The sequence below is a fragment of the Clinocottus analis genome, unplaced genomic scaffold (genome assembly GCF_023055335.1).
Source record: "Clinocottus analis isolate CAN_PGR_092001 unplaced genomic scaffold, fCliAna1.0.p SCAF_8, whole genome shotgun sequence".
NCBI classification, from domain to species: Eukaryota; Metazoa; Chordata; class Actinopteri; order Perciformes; family Cottidae; genus Clinocottus; species Clinocottus analis.
This window is the reverse complement of record NW_027176240.1, coordinates 16,335,509-16,356,473: the sequence shown is the minus strand read 5'-3', so window position 1 is coordinate 16,356,473 and position 20,965 is coordinate 16,335,509. Positions and strand designations below refer to the sequence as shown.

The window sequence follows — 20,965 nt, the reverse complement described above, 5'->3', positions numbered from 1 at the left end:
AAAATGCTCAATAGGAAATGACTCACTGTAGTGTACGTTATAACCCTATCCTGCACACAAATGGTGCTGCTACAACAAAAATGCACATTACGTTCATGCTTTCTGACTCAGTTCATTAGTCCAGTCCTTCTGTTCGGAGGTCATGAACAAACCATCTGAGATCCTTAGCATCCCTCAGCGCCCATACCTCTCGGGTCTGGGCAACTTCTCTACATTTCCAATCACACAGCAGCTCACACCATCCATTTTAGTAGTTCTCCAACCATAGCTAAGACAATTACATTACTCATTTGGATAGACAGAACACAATTATCTATGAACCAGTGACTCGGAGTGCTGAACATTTCAATTGTGGGGAAACTCACAGCGGTTAGTCAGGAAAAAAATTAAACGTTTTCACAACACCTGGTCTTTTGTCTTACAGTTTCCCTCTAGAGCTGATATACCGATTATCTGCAATTTTATAATGCTGAGATAAAAACATGTTTATCGCAATGTACAATGCCATCTGGATGATTTTAACATTAATACTATGATTAATGTTGTTTTCGTACTTTGTTTTTGGTTATTCTCCATTGTTGGTTTCACGCTCTAAAAACAAGCTCATGGTCCATTTATTCTGTTTGTTTGTTTTCTGTGTGGGGTTTCTATGTTTTGTGGGAAGCAGGCGGCAACTTCTGCTTCTGCAGAGTTTTTCCTCTGTGGAAGTGTTTTAAAACATACATTTTCTCTACAAAGCAGCAGAGAGCAAAAAAGAAGTCTGATTGTATGGAAGTCTACGATAAAAAAAAGACCCAAAATGACTCAGAAGGTATTGTAAACATGAGTTTATGGTCTTGAATGCTGGTTTCAAGTCTTCTTCAATACATCATGATGTTCACTTAGGAAATGAAGCTCTAACGTAAGTTCAGACAGGAAGACAACCCCCTCACTCATGCTGCTCCCTCACCGGCAGCACACATTGTATACCGCAGGTCACCATCGGAAGAGTCACGGAGCTATCAGCTGTTCAACAGCTGGTTCGCCATCATCAGCGCATTGTCACGCCCTCCTCGTTAGCCTGTTGCCGTCTCCTTTCAAACATGCTGTCTTCCTGCCTCTAGTGTGCTGCTGCTCCATCCACCATCCACCTTCTCAGATTCAGCACCCCATCTGCATCTCCAGCAGAACGTCCAGCCACCACCACCAGTGTCTGGACTCTTCACAGGGGCCGACTGCTGCCGCTCAGGGCAACACAGCGCGATCTCCTCGTGGAGTTCAAGCACCAAATAAATTCTGTGTAACCCATGACGCATCATCTGGCATAATAAACATTAACGACTAATCATTCCCTGTCTTTCCTGATAAAAAAAAAGGTGCTGACTGTGATTGATAGGTCGCTGTCACGAGCAGAGCTGTATACGGCTTTATTACATAAGTCTTTCGCATTCCAAATTTGGTAACTTCTGCTCATTGTTTGCGACGACCGATGGAAATGTAAATAAATTACTGTAGTAAATGTGCATGCTTCATTTCCGCATTGCATACAAACAATATGTTTGTAAACAGTAAGTAAACATCTTGAGGATTACACTAATAACATTGCTTTGGGGATATGCATAAAACATAAGGGAGGATTTTAAGTGTGTGTCCCTAAAACACAATTATGTGTGTAAAATTAGCATAATTTACATTTGCAGCGGCAGGGTGATATGATGAATGCAAGGTGTGCCCAGGACACTGATGAAGGATGCTTCCCAAGAGGCAGCAGGAGACTCCGAAAGCCCAGAGAGGAGGCCAACAAAGAGGGGAAAACATCTCGGTAATGAATCCGCTCCGTGTGTTTAAAAAGCCTTGACAAAAGTAATTCCCCCGAGACAAAACAAAGATGCCTAATGAGAGTGATGAGTGCAGTGTGATTGCTTTTTTTCATCTTCAAACGAGCACAAGGTTTGTTCAGAAGTGAAGAAGTCTGAATGGGTTATTTCTCTCAACAATGGTGAAATTGAACCATACCAGAGTCAGAACTATGCAAAGAATATCCAATCAGTGATTTCACGTGCGGAGCTACATTATGAAGGCATAGAAAACAACAACATGAAAACAATAATGATCCTCCCTGTGACATTGGTGGCATGTGTCACATTGTGTAGGAATCCTATTGTGCATCTTATTAACGAGCTTTGATGGAGCTACACTACTACACTACACTACTGAAAAAGATTTTTTTAGGCAACCAAACGTTCAAATAAACTTTCATGAACTGAAAACACACTGTGAAAGGGTTAAACTCTGAAGACGAACAACTCCCAGACCAAGGTTACCGCGCCGTAAAGCATGCCCTGCTTTATGTTCTATTTGACTCGAAATGGGATTATAATTTTCTAAATGAACATAATGCTGTATGGAAGAAACCATAAACTCATGCTTACAATATTTACTGAGGTAAACATCTCCCCGTGATGGCCATTAGAAGTTTGAAGCACTTCCAAATTGGCTTCACTATTCAGAACGGGTGGTTGCTGCCTGCGGAAAGCGTTCCCATCATCCTCAGCTCCTTTGTGCTTACGATATTTAGCAAATGTGAGCATGCTAAAGCACTGAACCAAGGGAGCGACCATGTTAACCATTATACCAGCTAAACATCAGCATTTTAGCATCGTCTCCATTAGCATTTGCTGTTCGCATGCTGACGTTAGCATTTAGCTTTTAGTAACACCGCGCCTGAGGAAATCCTTGCAGGGACGCTAAGCTGAAGACGGCTTTTTTCTTAGCCATTTTAAAACCATAGGATTTCACTGTTTTCAAGTAGCTTCATAATTATTTATTATGTCGGACGATAGTCTTCATCGACATGATACAGATCTTAAGCACTGCCTCTTTGTTTTTTTACCTACGTAACATTTAAAAAAGTCAGGCACATCAGGCTGCTCTGGTAAGTCTCTTGGGTCCAGAATGCTGCAGCTCGTGTCCTCACGAGGACTAGGTATCGAGATCATAGTCGCCTCATTTACAACCTAAGACTTTCCTCTTTCATAGCGCTTATAGTCAGGAGAGAGAGTGTCAGACAACTCCCCTTGTGATTCACAAGGGCAACTCTGGTTATCTGGATGTGGTCCATGCCCACTACTCATTATATAAATAATTTCTGAGAAATTCATTGAATGTGCTGCAACTCCGTTATGTTGGTTATTCTGTACACGTGACGTTATTTGACGACTGTGGCTCAGTGGTGAGCATGCACATCTTTTAATTAGAGGGTCAGTGGTTCGAGCCTCGGCTCTGATAATTCATGTCGATGTGTCCTTGAGCAAGACACTTGATTGAGACTTGCTCACTGTTGCTGTGTCTACGGTGTATAGAGCAAAAATGCAAGTAGCTTTGGATAAAAGCGTGAGTTAAATGTAATAAAAATGTAATTTGCTTCTGTCCACCCTCTGTTGCTCTCCCTCTGGTTTCTTCCTTTCTTCCCTCTGACAAGGTTTTCTCTATTTTGGGGGGGAGTTTTTCCTGATCCGATATGAGGCCATGAGACAGGGATGTCTGTGTGTACAGATTGTAAAGCCCTCCGAGGCAAATTGTACTTTGTGACTTTCGGCAGTACTAAATAACAGTGGTGGGCCGTTATGGCCTGCTAAGCCTTCACTGTTGGCCTAAACAGAATCACATTTTTAAAATATTTCTTTATATAATTAAAAGTTACAGCTATTTTATCATGTAATTGTTTTTCACAAATGTGATTGGTCAGTGTGCCAGAATGACTTCTGTCAACACAACAGAAAGCTACATGGATGCCTGTTTAGTGCTTTACTTAATTTAACACTTTAATAATGGCCGAAAGAGGAAGAGAAATTTGATGGAGGATTTACTTCATGCCTTTTATTATGGAGGGGATCCTCATTTACGTCCAAGAAGCGCACTTCTTAACAATTAACAATGAGAAGGATGGACTTTGTCATTATTAAGTGAACAACATCAGGTGAGTCAACAGTTTTTTTCTGCTTTTTGTGTTGTTGTTTTTTACCCCGTTTGGCTCTCCACCGGCACCCACTGTTGATGCTACTACCTCCACGGCGCAGCTAGCCTAGCGTAGCAGTGGGCGAGCGCACGCTGCCCGACCCCACTACACTAGATGTTTATTGAGAGGACAGCAAGGAGTATTGCTGTGCTGCCGCTGCCGCTGCCGCTGCCGCTCACTCTTCAAGGGGATTTAGGAATATTTCATGTAAATTTTCAACCGTATGTTTCTGCAACTGCTGCTAAATTTAGAATGGGAAAAATCCACATTTCAGCTGCACCGGTCAGAGTTGATGAAAAAAAAAAGGCCCGTCACTGCAAAATAAACTGAATGGAATTGAATCAACACCACACCACATGAGCATATTCTAAGGAGACTTCATTTTGTACATTTCCCACTGATAAAGCATTCATGTCAGCACAATATGATTGAATGTTGAGTGAGTATGGTGGGGTGCAAGGGTAGGTCAATGGTAAGGAGAGTTGTTTAAATGCAAAGACCGGGCAGATGAAGCATAAAGGAATGACTGGTGAGAGTATCGCAGACTGAGAGCTGCACTGAAGGTGATCTGTTAAACCTGTCGTAGTTTTTGTCAAGTGAAAAACAGTTGGACACATTTTAAAGCAGATAAGTGCGCCCTAAAGTACAAGGTCTGGCAGTACTCAAAGAGTGGAGTCGAGCTCTGGTCGAAGGCTCTGCAAAGTATTATTGTTTCCCCCTGTAATTCTGTTGAAATGTCTATCATTGACCACGCACAGACCCAAAGTGTCTCACCAACCCTGGCAGTAGCGGTTCAGTATTCCATCTCACTTCCCGATTTTTTTCCCCAATTTGACCTTTGACCCCTACAGGAAACCCATGGGGCACACCTTTACCTCCCATCACAAGTGATGCATATCAACCATCCACTCAAGCTCTGAATTAGTTGCAGCCATTAGCATGCAAAATCTCAACAGGAACTCATTATTAGTGCTGCGTAATTGCAGCACGCCACACAAGCTGTTCCGCGACCTCTTCGGCCGCTCAGGGCGGCCTGAAGTGTTCCTCAGTGAGTTACTGTCAATGTGCAAGAGCACACTTTGCATAAGTCTAACTCTCTTTCGTTGCTGAACTAATTTGATGGGACATCCAAAGCTGCGGTTCATTTAATGGAGATCGTTGTGTGCAAGTGAAAGAAGCGATGTGGAGATTAAGAGCTGTGATATAGGTCCGTCTCACGGGATTTATTATTTTTTTAAAAGGGCATATTAATTGATCATATCTAATGGTTTAATATGCACAGGGAGGGATGGTGAAATTAATATGATTAAGAAGGAGATAACCTTCAGCTAATGCTTTTGAGCCGACTCGATTCACAGACGTTTATATTGGTGTAGTGGGTTAGCGAGTTTGTTTTTCTCTTTCTGGGACCTGTCTCCTCCAATTTGTGTTACTCTGTTACTTTGTGATGAGGTGAAGACAAATAAATCAAATGACGGAGAACTAAGTTGTTGTTTTTTTAACTTTGAAATGCAATAATAGTTTTTGTGTTTTAGAACTCAGATGTCAGGCGCTGAAGCTTTGTGCACATTTACATTTCTGTCCTGGCTGATTTTGATGAATAACCCAGTATTGTGTTAGAGGAGGCTTGCGTCTCTAAATGCAAATGAGTGACTTTTCTTTGACCTTTAATCCGTGTCTATGGCTTCATACCGGGGCACTACGTCCAGATGCCACTTTGACTAAGGCTACATTCACTCTTGCTATCAGTCTGGCCCTACCCCTGTCTGTCCCACATCCGTCTGGGCAAAAGCTCTGTCTTGTGCACGCGGTCCAACAAGCGTAGTCCTGGTGAAAGGGGACACAGACAGGAAATTGGATTTCTTCTGCTCTCCGGACGTGCTGGCATGCAGGTGCTCCCTGTGTCCCCGTCGCACAATTCTCTCAATCACATTCTCACTCACGGCACAACAACATAAGGCCATTAGGGTCGCCGCGCAGGATGGATGTGATCCACAGTGCTGCAGTGACGTACAGAGCAAGGTCCCTGTCTGCTTTTACTGGGACACCGCCCGGACTTTAAAGCATTTCTATTCAAAGCAGGTGTCTGAGAAGCTGTAACCACATCATTTCACATTATGATAAGGCATCGATTTGCAATCAGACCGGACCATGAAATTACAGCAGTGGTGGGATCTCATCTATCTTGCCGCATCCTTGTAAAAATACAGAGACCGATTCATCCCACGTCTTCATTTTCCAGCACAAACACACACACACACACACACACACACACACACACACACACACACACACACACCTCTCAAGCGTTCTTCTTCCTGAACTAATATTTAATATTTTTGGTAAAAACTAATGGATTTTCACTTCTTGTTAAATTGTGACAGTTCAGTTGGATTCAACCATTTCTGTTTCTACATATTCCTGCAGTACTTGTGAATTCATAATTGCCTTAAGCAAACAAGATATATATAAAGGTTGCAACAGTCCGAGCATTGGCTCACTGGAGGATATAAAGACATATGTGTTTTTTTATTGCACATTATAGCAGAAGATTTAGTGTAATTCCAGTGTACGAATTTAACTCTTGGTTGACTTTTCGGAGGCAAGAAAGAAATGCCTTCTCACAATGTGTTTCAATCAAAGACATATCTCCTTAAATGCCGTCTTTACATGCGTGGCATACGATGCTGAGCAGCTGTCTAACATCTGTGAGGCCGCCCGCAGCAAACACTCCACGAACACCACATACCATTCATCTGCTGGACAACAGAAAAACACGTGAATTATTGAACACGCTGCCGGATTGAAAACAGCTTGGAAAGCAATACGGTCGGAAAAAAATATGTCCAGCGTCCCTCGTTGATCTGCACAGCAGAGCACAGCGGGGAGTCTCATGGCGTCACCTCTCATGACATCACCAAGTCAGCCAGATTGACTGCGCTTAACTCAACCAATGAACCCAAGAGCGTCTTAACAAGATGCCTCGGGATGCGTAAATTGAACGATAACTCATTGCCACATGTTGTAATTAGCTTTGAAAAGAGGCCCCAACGAGATGATCGCTTGTGAAACGTGAACTAAGCGCCTTGTGCACCACCAGTCAGCCCTCACTAGACATTATCGACGTGGTGACATGATGCTCAGAGACCTAAGATCAAACTGTGTGAATAGCTGCGGTCGGCATGCAGTTTTAATGAGTCAGTGTGTGATTTTGGATGTCTTTTGACACCTCGCGCTGCTAGCGCTGGCGGGGATCTGCCTTGACTGAAAGCTGGTACTCACAGGAGGAATGGCTGCTGGGGAAGCTCTTGCGTCCCTCGGAGACCAGATCCGGCTCCCCAGTGCACAGCATCTTCACATTCACTTGTCCGTCTGGGAAGCAACGCTGGAAATAGTCAGGCCTGGGTCTGAAAAAGAGAAACAACCTCAAAAGATGGTTTTTCTGCATCGTCTGTACAGATAATTACATCCACTTGACAAACAAATGTCTTTCCCGTCAATCTGGTAAGTCAAAACTCAAGAAAATAATTGATCTACAGAGATGCGGCATTGCTAACGGAGCTGGAAAACGTGCTTTAGGATGTTAAGCGTACCTTCCAACAATCAACTTGATAGTATTTGTGAAGACTCCATTCAGGGCGAGGGCCAGGGACACAGCTGGAGTAGGAAGACACACACACACGCGCACACACACACACACACAAAGAGTCAAGTCAGCATCCTACTGTCGGTGATACAGATGAGGTTGACACAGCGTTTTTTACGGCCATTCACAAAAACAGAGACGCGGCAGTGATACAATTGATTTAACCATCCTGTTCTGGCAGGTTGCCCACCCTTCTGATCGTAATGCACAAATTAAAGAGCCAATTAGGTTCATGGGGATTCCTCTTGCCGCTGGACAGATGGTTGTCAGGATTTATGTGTTCAGCCTTTCAGAATTTTCTAAGCAGCAACCGTAGTGAGCAGGTTCATAAACACACACGCGCACACACACACACACTTGAGGCTTTGTGTGTGATTATAAAAGCAAGGTATGTTCCTTCATATACAGTTGAATCATGTTATTTGTGCAGCCAAATAAAATGGCGCCCTAGAGTCCACTGGGCCCCGTCATAATAGTGTACACCGGGGCCCACGGTAACTACTTCAAGCCGCTGCTGCAGAGAGCCAGATATTTAATTGGGAGAAAAAAGTCTCCTGACTTCGGTGGTGGGTGCAAAACTAATGCACCTACTTAGAGCCAATCTAACTGTAAAGCAATTAGTGCTCGAGTTCAACTTTGGTAATGGGGAACAGGAGGACTGCTGTTGGATGACAGGTCGGCAATCGGCATCGCACTGTAACCGTACGTTCATTTAATTAGCTGTGAGGCAAACCACCGGGCCAGCCATTAGCCGGATTTGCTGCCCTCTCAGGTTAATCCCAGCAGTCCGCAGGTCAATTGAATGCGTCCCGCGTCGCCGGAGCTCAAGCCGTATGATCTTCCCAAGCCGCTGAGATGAGCGCAGTGTCGACGTTGTTTCCCAGCTCGTTAGTTTGGTAAATCTCCGTGCAGATCAGATGAAAGCCCAAAATGAGGCAGGTTTCGTCTGACCAGCTGAAAAAGGAGACATTAAATTGCAATTTGGTCCCTTTGTCGGGTATCTCATGGTATGAGGTCTAGTCTGGGGAAGTATGCTGATTGTCATTAAAGTATTCACTCTTTTTTTTTTCTTGCGCAGACACAAAGCCAACAGTGGCTCTGACACAGTTTTGGCATTCCTTCTTTCTTCTTTTTGTATTGACGCCTATTGATAAAACTCCAACCTTAAGGAGCTTGGATTAAATTAGCATTGCTGGAGACTAATGTGGTATAATGTGCCATATATTCCTGCCTTATGCCTCCAGTTCAGCCACGCATCTGTTATTTTTTAAGGGTATGAAAGTGACTGATATGATTGGTCTTTCTTGGAGCTCATAACAAGTGTACCTGCTGATACTCCACTCCTCAAAATAATGTTTATAAGTCCCCCAGCCAAAGTATTTTGCCAAATTGTTCTGTGCAGGACTGTGTCACTGTGTGATTGCACTACATACAGGAGGGAGAGTCTCAAGAAACTAGAGACCTATTCAATAAAGACTGCGTTCCTGCCAGCACTTCATAAAAGTCCCTCGCATTCAGCTCATTTTTTGTTGACGCTGATCGGGATCAAATCTCTGTTAGTCAAATAATATGACATTCTATAGACTGTCTAAACCTTCTTGATTATTAATATTTATTCTCATAGCCTTTTGACACATTAGACCAAATATACGCAGGCAACTCCTGCTATTAACAACGCTCTCATTGTCTCACTAACTGGGAGATTAGTCCCTCTACACACATGAAACAGTAACGCCTCCGCCTGCTATGAGATCTCACAGTCAGATGATGAACAACATCATTCATGCTAACCAAAATTAAAAATAATCACTGCAGAATCATCTCCGTGCAGTTCACAGAGTGCAGTCTTTTGGAAAATACTTCCAAAAGGGCTGCATTATATCTCGACTGCCGGATAATTACACAATAACACTGCGGGGGTTTGGGAATGATGAAGGGGTATTAGACGACTCCAACAAAGGGAACGTTGTGTTCTGTTTACTCCAAATAAAATTAAAGAGGAGCGGATGTGAGCGCACAGTATTAAATGCACAATATTAGAAAAGTCCCATTGGCATACAGGGGTGAAAATCTAACTCTTAAAAACCCGGATTTATGCCAGCACAAACACATCCGTTTGAAACTTAAAATTGTGATTTTAAAATTAGAGAAGCCTCAGGGGCAACTTTGAACTCGATAACTTTGCAGGAATAAAAGGGAGCGCCACTTTTCTGTGATTTAAACTTAAGAAAAAAATAATAAGTAGGTCTGTATCGCTACCGCTCGACTGCACACCCAGACCAAAAACTTCTTCTGTGATCCGTCGTCCTCATTAGGTCGAGAGGTATGATCCAAAGGGTGACCGTATCAGAATACCCTCCCTTCTGCGGGATGTTGATTTGTACGACTATAAAGCCCAGGAGAAGCGCTTCTCTGCCGGCGGTAATGGGCCAGTAAAACCCGACAGAGCGCCGTAATCTCTACACTGATGCCGCCCTCTCTCCGCCAGATTCATCTCTGTGTGTCTCTTTAATTGGATTTGTGCTAAACTTCCTTAATGCTCTCTGATGTCCTCTTCCGCCGCCTCAACCCAGGAGGGAAAATGTCAAACGATGCTGGGAGGAAAAAGCGTGAAATTTTAAATGTGTGTAAATACTCGTGGCTGAAGTGATTAGGATTACTTTGTGTGGCGCTGTATTGACTGTAACAATAGGTCACGGAATTTAAAGATCTGCACCATTAGGCAATATAAAGTGGTATGGTGTGAGCATTTAGCCCGCACTTTCAGGCAGGACACAGGGAAAGAGGATCATTTGTATTCAAAAAAAAAATGTTTTCAAAATATGTGTGCAGCAACTACAAATATACAAGCGTTCCTTTTCAGACGTCTCTTACCATCGTGACGGACAACAACACATTTGTGACATTTGAAGTAATTGGCTTTACGTACCTAAACACGCCTCTTTGAGCTCGGTCTTGTCCGTCCGCTGAATTATCTTCACCACAAATATCACGGCAAGTGGGGTAAGGAAGGAAATTGCCTGAGGGGACACAAAGACGAGAAACTGAGAATTATTGTGACATTAGAGATGCGCCGCGGCCTTCCAGGGGATCTGCTTTGCAGGTTAATCGTTAAATTACTTTTGCCTCGGGGAATGACATGAACCTGTCCATTATTCAGAGTTTATTTTAACAAGCCACACCAGGAGGGGGACCAACCAGCTCCTTAGTTGCTCAGTGGGGGCTTTTTGTCTGCACAGGAAGAGAATTTTGCCCCTCACTTGATAAGAGATTTGGGACTCGCAGCGGTAATTATTCATGTCTCACAGTAAATTCATTACGTTTCGGCAAATTTCAATATATTTTCTTTTCCTTAAGGAACAGAGGTAGTAAAAACAGAGGCAGAGCTCCAGTTACATTATTATAGCACTCATACTGAATTTCCACTGAGTGCTGGAGTTCATCAGTTTAGAGAAGTGTACATCACGGGCACTTTGCCAAAATTAAACTTATTTTGTATCTTACTTTCCTCTTTGGAGAAGCTGTATATCACACTTGGATTAAAGTGCACGACCATTTTTTATCTGAATTAGAAATTGAATCAGCTGTTGTAATATTGTTGTTCCTCTTTTCTTCAATAACGGCTATTTTAACAAAAATGAAAATAGTACAGATCAGACACAAATATGGCATTGTTTGCATTTAAAATGTTTTTGGTCACCCAAATAATTCAAATTAAATGATTCAAACTTTCATTTGAATCAATGTCTCCAGAGTGTCGCTTCACGCTGTTGGGACTAAAATGTTTTGAATTTGCTTTTCAGTCCAGAAGAGTAGCAGAAAGGAAGGAAGGAAGGAAGGAACGAAGGTGATCCGTAGACGTGATAAGGATTTAGTCACGAGGAGAAGAGTCGGTGATGATGGCAGTCGACATGAGGAGATGATTGGCGGCAGGGTGGGCAGGTAGAGCAGAGAGCAGGAGACACGGGGGATGTGGGAAACCCGAGGGACCGATGCGGTGCACGGCCACAGTAAGTTCAGCTGATATTCGCCCATCCAGTTCCAACACGAGACCAACCTCCCGTTTCTATTGTGAGGATTTAAGAATCACGATTTTCTTTTGCCATTTCAATTCTCAGCCTGGCCGAACGATTGTATCGCGTTTTGTTCCCCATAAATAAAACTTGACTTCTTCTTTCTGCCCCACATGTGTTCGTAACGAGGACCTCCTACAACCGAAAAGCATGAAAGACCACTCAAAAAAGTCGAGAAATCCTCTCAGCCACCTGACTTTAACAAATTAAGCTTTTTTTGGAAGGAGATTCCAAACTCCTGAACAGTAGTGTGTCGATAAAATGTTACTTTACTCATAGTGTAGCACTGAAACCACAAAGTGCTCCAAGCTGGGCCTCACATTCTGTACAAAACGGCAATGCAAGCCATACTGCATCATGAACAACATCCCATACTATCCAGTGTGACACAGTGGGGTTGCACCCGCAGATGGAATAACACTTTAAACAGTGTCTCGCTCCGATGAGGCCACACAGTGAGTAGCATGAGGAGCTATTTTAAGTCACGGTTGCTAGACTTAGATGTTACCTGGCAAAATTGGATCAAAGCAACAACGTCGCGGCAACTCAGCAGATGGTGACATCCGTCATGTTTGCCAAAATAAATGCAATGCGAGTGCCCTTTCAGTCCCAGCAGCTCCCATCACTGTATCACTGTGAGGGAATCCAGGGGATCTCACACATGCAGGGCGGTGCAGCTATTTTTGGACAGTGTTACAGTCCTGCCAGTATTTTACTTTTAAGATGCTCTTCATAACCTAAAATTATACATTGGCACTCCCTGAAGTGTAGAGCAGTTAATAAAACATTGGAAGAGTCATATGTAGATGGGGAAAGCAGCAGAAGGCGACTTATGAGGGTTTGAGTTGCCAAACACATTATAGCATCCATAAACACCATGTGGAAATGTAAAGACACTTATAAACATGCATGACGACTTTTCCATCATGAAGAGATGCATTTTGGCACGTATCATCAATTAATTGTTCATGATCTTTTTCACATTTTTCTATGCTCTTAACCGGGACGTCATTAAAAGTGTGCTCATACATCTGTGTATCTGGAGTGCCTGTACTGACCCTCAAACTGTGAGATGAGGGAAGACATTCAGTTTTCCGTGGGCTGCCGAGATCAGAAAATTCAACAAGCCATTCAGATTTGGCTCCACTTCCTGTCACTTCAAGGTTCTTCAGATGGTACCGACACCCCCCATCTGAATATCTCCACCCACGGCTTGAGAAGTAACTTTGCTCAGGTGCGCCATCTTTTTCCTCACTTAAAGAGACTGGAGCAAAAACAGAGCGTTTGATTCGAGCTTGTAAACAGTAGTAGAACCTGAAATACAGGTATGAGCATGAAAGTGAGCCGGATATGTCCCCTTCCACACTCCTTTACGTGTGCTGCATGTGCATCTGGTTAACCGTGAAGTCCTTGTTCAGAATAATGTGAGTGTGACAGGAAACATTTGTTTTAAAGCTCATTCTTCCCTTGGTCTGTGAATAACTTTAACCTAGTTAACTCTGCCTGAAGGGAGGACTTTCATCCAGCATGCTGCTCTCAGGGAGTCTTACTGTCAATAATGTTAATGTTAACATAATTAACAACCAAGTTTCTGTTGTTTTAATACTCGGAACATCTTTTCTATAAATGCACATTATTATAATTGTTTGCCTTCCTACAGTATTAATGTGTTTACATAAACTACAGGCAGATATACACCCTTTGGCTACACTGATCTAAGGATATGGACTTTAAGATCACCGTGGCCAGCAAATAATAATCACTGGGGAATATTCCTGCCTTTTCCATAACGAGGGAGTACCTTTTAAAGCATCGCGCATGCAAACAGCACACATCGTAATGATGTTTGCAGTGAATCATATAGTAGCTTTGTGTAAATCCCCTGCATGGACTATTTTTAATGGCCAGATATATTCTCCTCACCTTCAGGGCTCCTGTCAGCACAATGACATTGAAGCAGCCTGACTGTTGGGTGTCGGCACTCGGAGCCTTTCCCCTATAACGGGCATGAGGAGGAGCTTTCTCTCCCACTCATTATTTAGGGGCCTGCCACCAGCAAAGATCTATGGACACTGAAGCAAATATAAACTGTCAACATCTTTGAAAAACCATGCTGAAAAAGGACACAATAGAGCTCAGAGGAGCTGGGGATAAGTTCATGGGGTTTATCCGTCGATGAACAGCGTTTTTCGTGCCTTTGTGTCTTCTGCTTGATTGGTGGAAGCTTTCTATAATCAATGCACTTCAGAGTCTGTCATAACACAGGATTTGTTGATGAGAACATTTCATGCTCAGTGTTTAATCTATGAGCAAATCCATTCGTCTCGGTGTTTAAAGTCCTTTATAATTGGTCAAACGTCCTCCGAAACGCCATTAACGAGAGCCTCAACATACAGTATGCCTACTGTAGAAACGGCGCAAGTTTTACAGGAGCTGCCATCATTTCTGGCGTTGTAATGACAGTTAGTGCTCAAGACCTCTGCAGCTGGTTCTGCGGGTAATGAGACGATGGATGTGTGCGGGGGAAGCCGTCAGTAAGCAGTAAGAGATGAGTACAAGCAAGCAATGGGCCTGCAAGTCTTCACCTGCTAAGTTGATTTACTATTAAATTCAAACAGTGAGTGCGGACCACGAGTTAGCATGCAGAAATGGGCGTCCAGCTGTACAGAATTAAGCAGCCTGTCAGAGAAGTGATGAAACTATAACTAACTATTCAGTGGAAAGTCATAACCGCATTTAAAGAGGGCGGGGGCCTTGCCTGGGAAAGTAAGCTTGATCACTGTTTGATCTGGCGGAATAAAGAGTGAATGAAACCACAGAACAGGGAACATTAATGCAGTCTACATCAGGACGAAGCAGCTATATGGAAAACACACTTAGAAGGGATTTATCAGAAAGCACTTCTGGTTCATACAAGGCACAGTCTGCCGAGAGTGCCATGGGTGTTTCTGTTTAGATCAGGGGTGTCAAACTCATTTTAGTGAAGGGGCCCCGTGCTGCCCATTTTGATCTCAAGTGGGCCGGACCAGTAAAATCACAGCATGGTTTATCTGCCTGGGCTCTCCTCTGCAGATCCCCTCGCTTTGTGACGCGTTTGTGACGCCACTTTCATGATGTGATCAATTTTTTTATGTCTTCCAAGACAACAATATCAGTGCTTCAGTGCTCACATCAATTGTGACTGTGGAACAATGATTTACAAGTCCGTCTTATGAGCAGTGGATGGGAGGTTTGAATTCCAGCTGTGCTAATTTTGATCTTTTTTTTTTTCCTTCTATTGGACCCCCCCCCCCCCCCGCGGGCCGCATGTTTGACAGCCCTGGTCATTTGGTCATTATGGTGTTCATTATTCTCGTCTGCATTATTCGCGTTTGCACTTCTGCAGAACCTTTGCAACTCTTCTCTAGGAACGTCAGAAGTGTCAGAGTCTATCAGCTGTTTAACAGCTGGGCGAGTCCGGCCAATGGCGCCGAGTCACGCCCCCTTTACTAGCCCATCAGCTGTCGTCCCTTTTAAATGTACTTCCCGCTTCTACCTTCCGGCTGCCTTCTCGTGTGACCCGCCGCCTCCTCAGACTCAGCACCATCAGCATCTCCAGCAGAACCTGCAGCCACCATCACCAGTGTCCGGACTCCTGGACACTGATCTACAGATTGCTGCCGCGCAGGGCAACACAGCGCGATCCCAACTTTCTCGCGGAGTTTAACCTCCAAATAAATGATTGTGTAACCCATGAACGCATCATCCGGCATCATACAAACGTATTACTAATCACTAAAGAAAGTCTCTCCTGATTTTAATGACAATGCATAACTCGCCACCAGAGAAATTTGATTTCAGGCCTTTAAACTCTGCGGGGCATGAATAACTGTTTGTGAATATTCTGCATCAAACTGTTCATACCATGAGTCATGCAAATTTGGGACAGTTGCAACCACTGTTTGCTGTAATTTGCATAGCCTGTGACTGGGAGATTTTATTTATTGAGTTTACTTTTAGTGAAATGCTTATTAAGTTTCATCTGGTAAACAGCTAGACATTTACACGGTGTACATGTCTTGAGGCTTTTATTGTGAAAAGTAAGAGCAGAACGAGTGGATGTGGTCTATGCTGCCTGTCAAAGTTGAGTAGAAATGAAAAGCGCTCTTTGTTCGGACCACAGAGCCACTCGTGTTGTTGTTGTTGTTGTTGTTGTTGTACAATATAAGCACATTTCCGCAACTTTTGATTTTGTTTTCCTTTCGAACTCAAAAATAATTGTCTTAAAATGGCCTCTCAAACGTTTCACGTCATTAGATGTGTCTATTCTGGAGATGGGAATAGGAAATGGTGCCGCATTCTCAGGTCTAAGAACAGCTTGTTTCTTTTGGCATAGTGGGCCCTGTCATATTTCACCATAATCACACTTTGAAAATTGGACCATCTATAGTGTTCGCCATCTGAGTCTGAAAACAATGTATGACTCACAACAACATTGGAATAAGCTCTGAAATGACTAGTATGCTGAATTTCGTGTGTATCGAAGCCAAAATGTGTTTTCCATGAGATTCTTTAGGTCATTATGCTCCGTATTCAGAGCATTAGCCAGAGCAACAAGATCACTAATCACTGAGCCTTACTTGTACCTATCAACATGATTCAGGCCTCGACTCGAGAGAGTCGTAAATTAAGGATTTCTGTGGTTACGATTACGAGGAATTAGGCAGAGGATGCCCTTCATGTGGATCGCAATAATGAACATCTATTTAGTGGCAATCAAATGTGTGAGAAGAGCAATGCATGAATAGAAAGCAGGTACTTACGAACATGACCCTCTTGGGAATGTGGTCTGACTCAACCAGCGGATTCTTGTAGAGCCAAAGCTCCTCTGGTTGAATCACTCTCTCAAAGGGCTCCAGAAACTCTGTAAATCTGCAGCAAGGAACAAACGAACCTGGATCAGTCACTCATTTTTTTAGGCGTTAAGTGAATGCTTCGACACAGAGTCTGATTCGGCTTAAACGTCTGCGTTGCATGCGACAAGACAAGAGGATGCTTCGTTCACAGGGACACAGTAAACATGTCTGAGGCCATGTAAGTTGGGCGACTTCTTCCAAGATCACCTCCATGCTGCTGGAACACATTAGCATGTGCCTGCTTCCTTCAGCCCTCGCCAGCCTCCCCCGTGATCTGTCAGACGTGACCTTGTTCTTTGTCGTCTCAACAAAGTCTTCCTGTCTCTGTTTTCTAAAACAATTCAAAAGGCCGCTCAGTTGCACGGTTGGGGTTGTGAGATACTGGACTGTACCTTCATGGGCCATTGAAAATTCAAAACAACAAACAACAAACAGCAGCAAATATACATTTTGAAAAGTGTATTGTCCCGGAAACGTTGCTGTCTTTGGGAAATTTTGACATCAGAAAAAGGTAATGCTGCGGACATTACCAGTGATAAAGAAAACTTGAAGGACAGGCCCGTGTAAGTTTCACAAGCAGAGCTGAAGTTTCCTAAAGTTATTTGAGTTTCTAAGTCTTGAGTTTGTTCCCCAGATGAGCTGCTTCAATCGAGGTGGAAATAGAGATCGACGCCAAACAACACCATGCCCGTCAGCAAGGCATTCATCACGCGTCCGCTCCAGCAGAGCCAAAGAGGGGGGATATCCTGGATCCTGCGCGGCTCCTCAGTGTGAAACTGTGGCAGCCCGAGGCATACCATTGGCTCCAAGGCTTATTATGCATCATCGACAAACCTCTCTTGGATTAAAATGGATTCACATGGAAACAAAGTGTCCTATTACCCCTCTCTCTTCAAGGGCCAGGAAAAACAATTATCTGGGTTTTTTGTTTAATCCCCCTGAAAGACGAGTGCCGTATTACACATGGAAAGTCTATTTGTTGGTCCACTGATAACCGTGTCATGGTGTTTTGGCCAGAGAGCAGCCTAATCGGCGAACTTGCGCATTTTACACCTTGCTGAGCCCACATGCATGATTCACTTCAGCCACATTACATTAACCGCACACAAAAATGGCCGCGCTAATGGCACACAATATGGTTCACGAACTACTCCCAGCTCGCTCCTCACTTCTCTTGCCCAGACACCAGTGGCAGGGAATGTTATTGCAGTCCGCAGGGATGGAAAAGCAGAGCGATAGACACACACTTTCTCGCCTTTATAAACACACACACACACACACATACACACACACACTCAGGTCATTAAATACAGCAGTGGTCTACGTGTCTCTCTGCTAGGCTTATCGCGCTATTGTGCATCCTGCCACTGACGTCTTAATGAGTTTGAGGCACATGCTTCCCCAAGGTAACCACACAGATAAAATTCATCTTTGCAATATTTGCTTTCACATTGGAATGCACATAGCATGCACTAAACCTGCTGCAGAGGGGAAAGAAACGTTGTTATTGAAAAGACACGGGCCGCTTGATACTGTTTATGGGTGGTGTTTTTTTTTAATAGTTTTTTTGCAATAGCCACCATGTGTATATGTGCACGGTGTAATCACCTCTTCATAGTGGCTTTAATTGTTGGTGTGCTGGATTTAGTTGTTAATCTCTCAAGCGTATGAGGGATTAACAATTTAAATGTCCAACATCCACTAACACAGGGAATGATTTGTGACTCATGGTAAAAAATGTATTTTGAAAACCGCATGGCACAACATTTTGGACTCCAGTGAGACATTTGATAAGACGATGATGCAGCTGCAGATGGCAATGAACTCCGGAAATTTCACAATTTGGAGATTTTTTTCACCGCCTCCGTGTTTGCTGGGGATGATCGCTTTCATAAGGTCAAAATTAAAATGGCTGACGGACATAATAATGTTCCTCCTACCTTTGGAGAATTTGTATCCAATCTCCTTGCAACAAATCAATACGGCCCTCAAAGGATTTGCCTTGGCTCAAGTTCCTTTTTGCCTCATCTCCTCTTTTCCAGCCGTGGACTTTATTAAAAGAAAGACTCCAATGTGGTTTTCGGTGCACTTCAAGGGCTCCCGGCTCTAAACGTAGTCGAAATTAATCAAGGCTTTTATCCCTGATTCCGTGGATAAAAGGGCCTGGCCTTTGTGGAAACAAATTTGACTTCTGTTGTAATTTACAGGCCGAGATGAAAGAACTGAGGGAGTGCAGCGTTTACAGGCTGGTGACAGGGACTGCATCTGTCTGAGTGGGGAAGGAAGGACAATAAGGGATTACAGTCGCATTAGTCCAGCTAATGTCGGTGCTCGGAGAGGTAATGGCATACACGGCGTGTAACCCCAATTTATCTGGCTGGGATGTAACTGTAATCACGTTGATTCAAAAGAGAGAGAGGAGGGGGTGGAAGGCGGCGGTAGGCTGCATTACAGCAGAGGGAAAATCAGAACTGGCACATTAAGACTGAGACAGAAAATGTCTGCATAACAGCTGGGTGATATGTATTTTTTTTTTCCGCGTGGCTTTTGTTTATGGCTTGTTTGCGCCGCTTCAAAACCTTTCAACACTTTCTACAGATGACCATGAGCGCGGGAGCTACAGAGGGGAGACAGAGACGAGGAAATACAGCGCTCGGTACCTACCATCGTCCCTCCGGAGTGCAGAGCAAGAAGCGTATGAAAAAAAGACAAACTCTAATCAGTACTCCACTTGAGACCCAGGGCCCTTTCACACGATCTCTGGCCAGAATAGATGAGCCCTCTAAGTGCTCGTAAAAATGAAGGAGCACAAAAAGCCCTGAACTCAGCACCGCCTGCTGGCTGCCTGGGGAGCACCTCATTCTGTTTTATCTGCTTCTGTTTGCTCTGTGTCGACGCATTATTGAGCGAAGGCATAATGGCTTCTATAGCAGCCCAAACTTTCGAGATTAACCGGCTTCCTCGCGGCTCTCGAGGCGAGTATATGTGAAGATGTTGGGATAACCGCTGATGGCCGCCGACTTCCACAGCCATTCCCATAACTGCTCGTTAGTCTCGGTTTTAAAGCTTTACATCTGACCCTTTTTCTAACTCGGGAACGTTCTCGCTTTTGGCCTCCTCCCTGTTCCTCTTCATCAAAGCTCTGCAAATGGGCCGATTTGTCATCACCAATTCCAATCCATCTCAGCTCAAGACGCGTGTCCTAAATCTGTTGAGCCAGCCAAGGAAATAAGAGTGAATCGCTGAAACACTTTGGGGGTTCAGCGCACACAACGGCGTCGAGACCGGTGCGAGCGGCTGATTCGAGAATTCTTGATTTGCAATGCCCCGTGGGCAGAATCCATCGCTACGCCCTCGGGAATTCATTTCCTCTGCTGTGCCGGCGTGACAAAAGAAGATGAAGAAGAAAAAAGGGAAAAAAAAGTCAAGAAATTCCTCCTTAATTAGTTAGATATGCCGTGGAGCAATGATGCATACAGAGGAGTGGAATAGTTTAAGCTGGATTAACTCCAGGCAAGCTCCCGATTGCACAAATCACAAAGTTTGAAAGAAATCTTTTGGCTCACGGGCTGTGTGTGTGTGTGTGTGTAGCGGGAGGGGGGGTGGGGGGGGGTTGTGTGGGTGTGTGTGTGTTTGTTCTCAGCCTATTGCAGATACATATACAAACAGAAGCTTTCATCAATATTGATCGCATTATATCTGCTGGCGGCTGAGCCAAACACACAGACAGGCCCCTCATTAAACCGCAGTCACGCAGCATTTATCTACAGGTGCAGGAGGGCCACAGAGCCGCTGTAACAACGCATAGCTCACTTAGCAGACAAGAGCGGGTGACCTTCACCTCTCAAAGAGGAATGAGACACACCGGGGAGCTTTGCCACGTCCAGCGGCGCGGAGGTGCAGAGAGCCCCACGCAGAGCGAGAGGTCTGTTCGGATGTCTTAAGAGTCGGCTCGGGGCGAGTCTTGTCCCTCCTAAGTGGTGAGGTTAAGCTGTTTTCCTCGCCCTTTTTCTTTTCCCACAGGTACGCTTGCTGGAACCCCGAGACACATTCAGAAAAGATGCAGGCTGGACGCATTGTGCGCGTTCACGTTCGGGGTGGGGGGAAAAAAAAATCGATGCAGATATTTTGGTGTGCCGCTATTGTATCGATACGTGGAATTTTTGGGTTCTAGAATAACACAATCATTTGATCGCACAGCTGTTGTACGACGCACAGGAAAATTTTCGCGACACAGCGCTGGTCGAATAAAAAAAAAAGCATCCATCAGACTGGCTACTGGTCAGCCTGAAGCAACGCTGGAAGCGGCTGCCATCCCGACGCAGTTCCTGAAGAAGTCGGTAAAATTTACTGA

The 20,965-nt window shown here is 44.1% G+C and overlaps 1 protein-coding gene across 1 annotated transcript in view; it reads right to left on the bottom strand.

Moving 5' to 3' along the window:
* The window catches only part of plpp4 (phospholipid phosphatase 4), a 40,850-nt gene that overhangs the window by 5,398 nt on the left and 14,487 nt on the right, over nt 1-20,965 (bottom strand). The window contains exons 3-6 of the mRNA XM_068568072.1: nt 16,519-16,627; nt 10,573-10,663; nt 7,591-7,654; nt 7,280-7,404 (exon numbers count right to left, since the gene is read on the bottom strand). Of these exons, the coding sequence (XP_068424173.1) occupies nt 7,280-7,404; nt 7,591-7,654; nt 10,573-10,663; nt 16,519-16,627 (389 nt within the window). The remainder of the gene's footprint in view (nt 1-7,279; nt 7,405-7,590; nt 7,655-10,572; nt 10,664-16,518; nt 16,628-20,965) is intronic.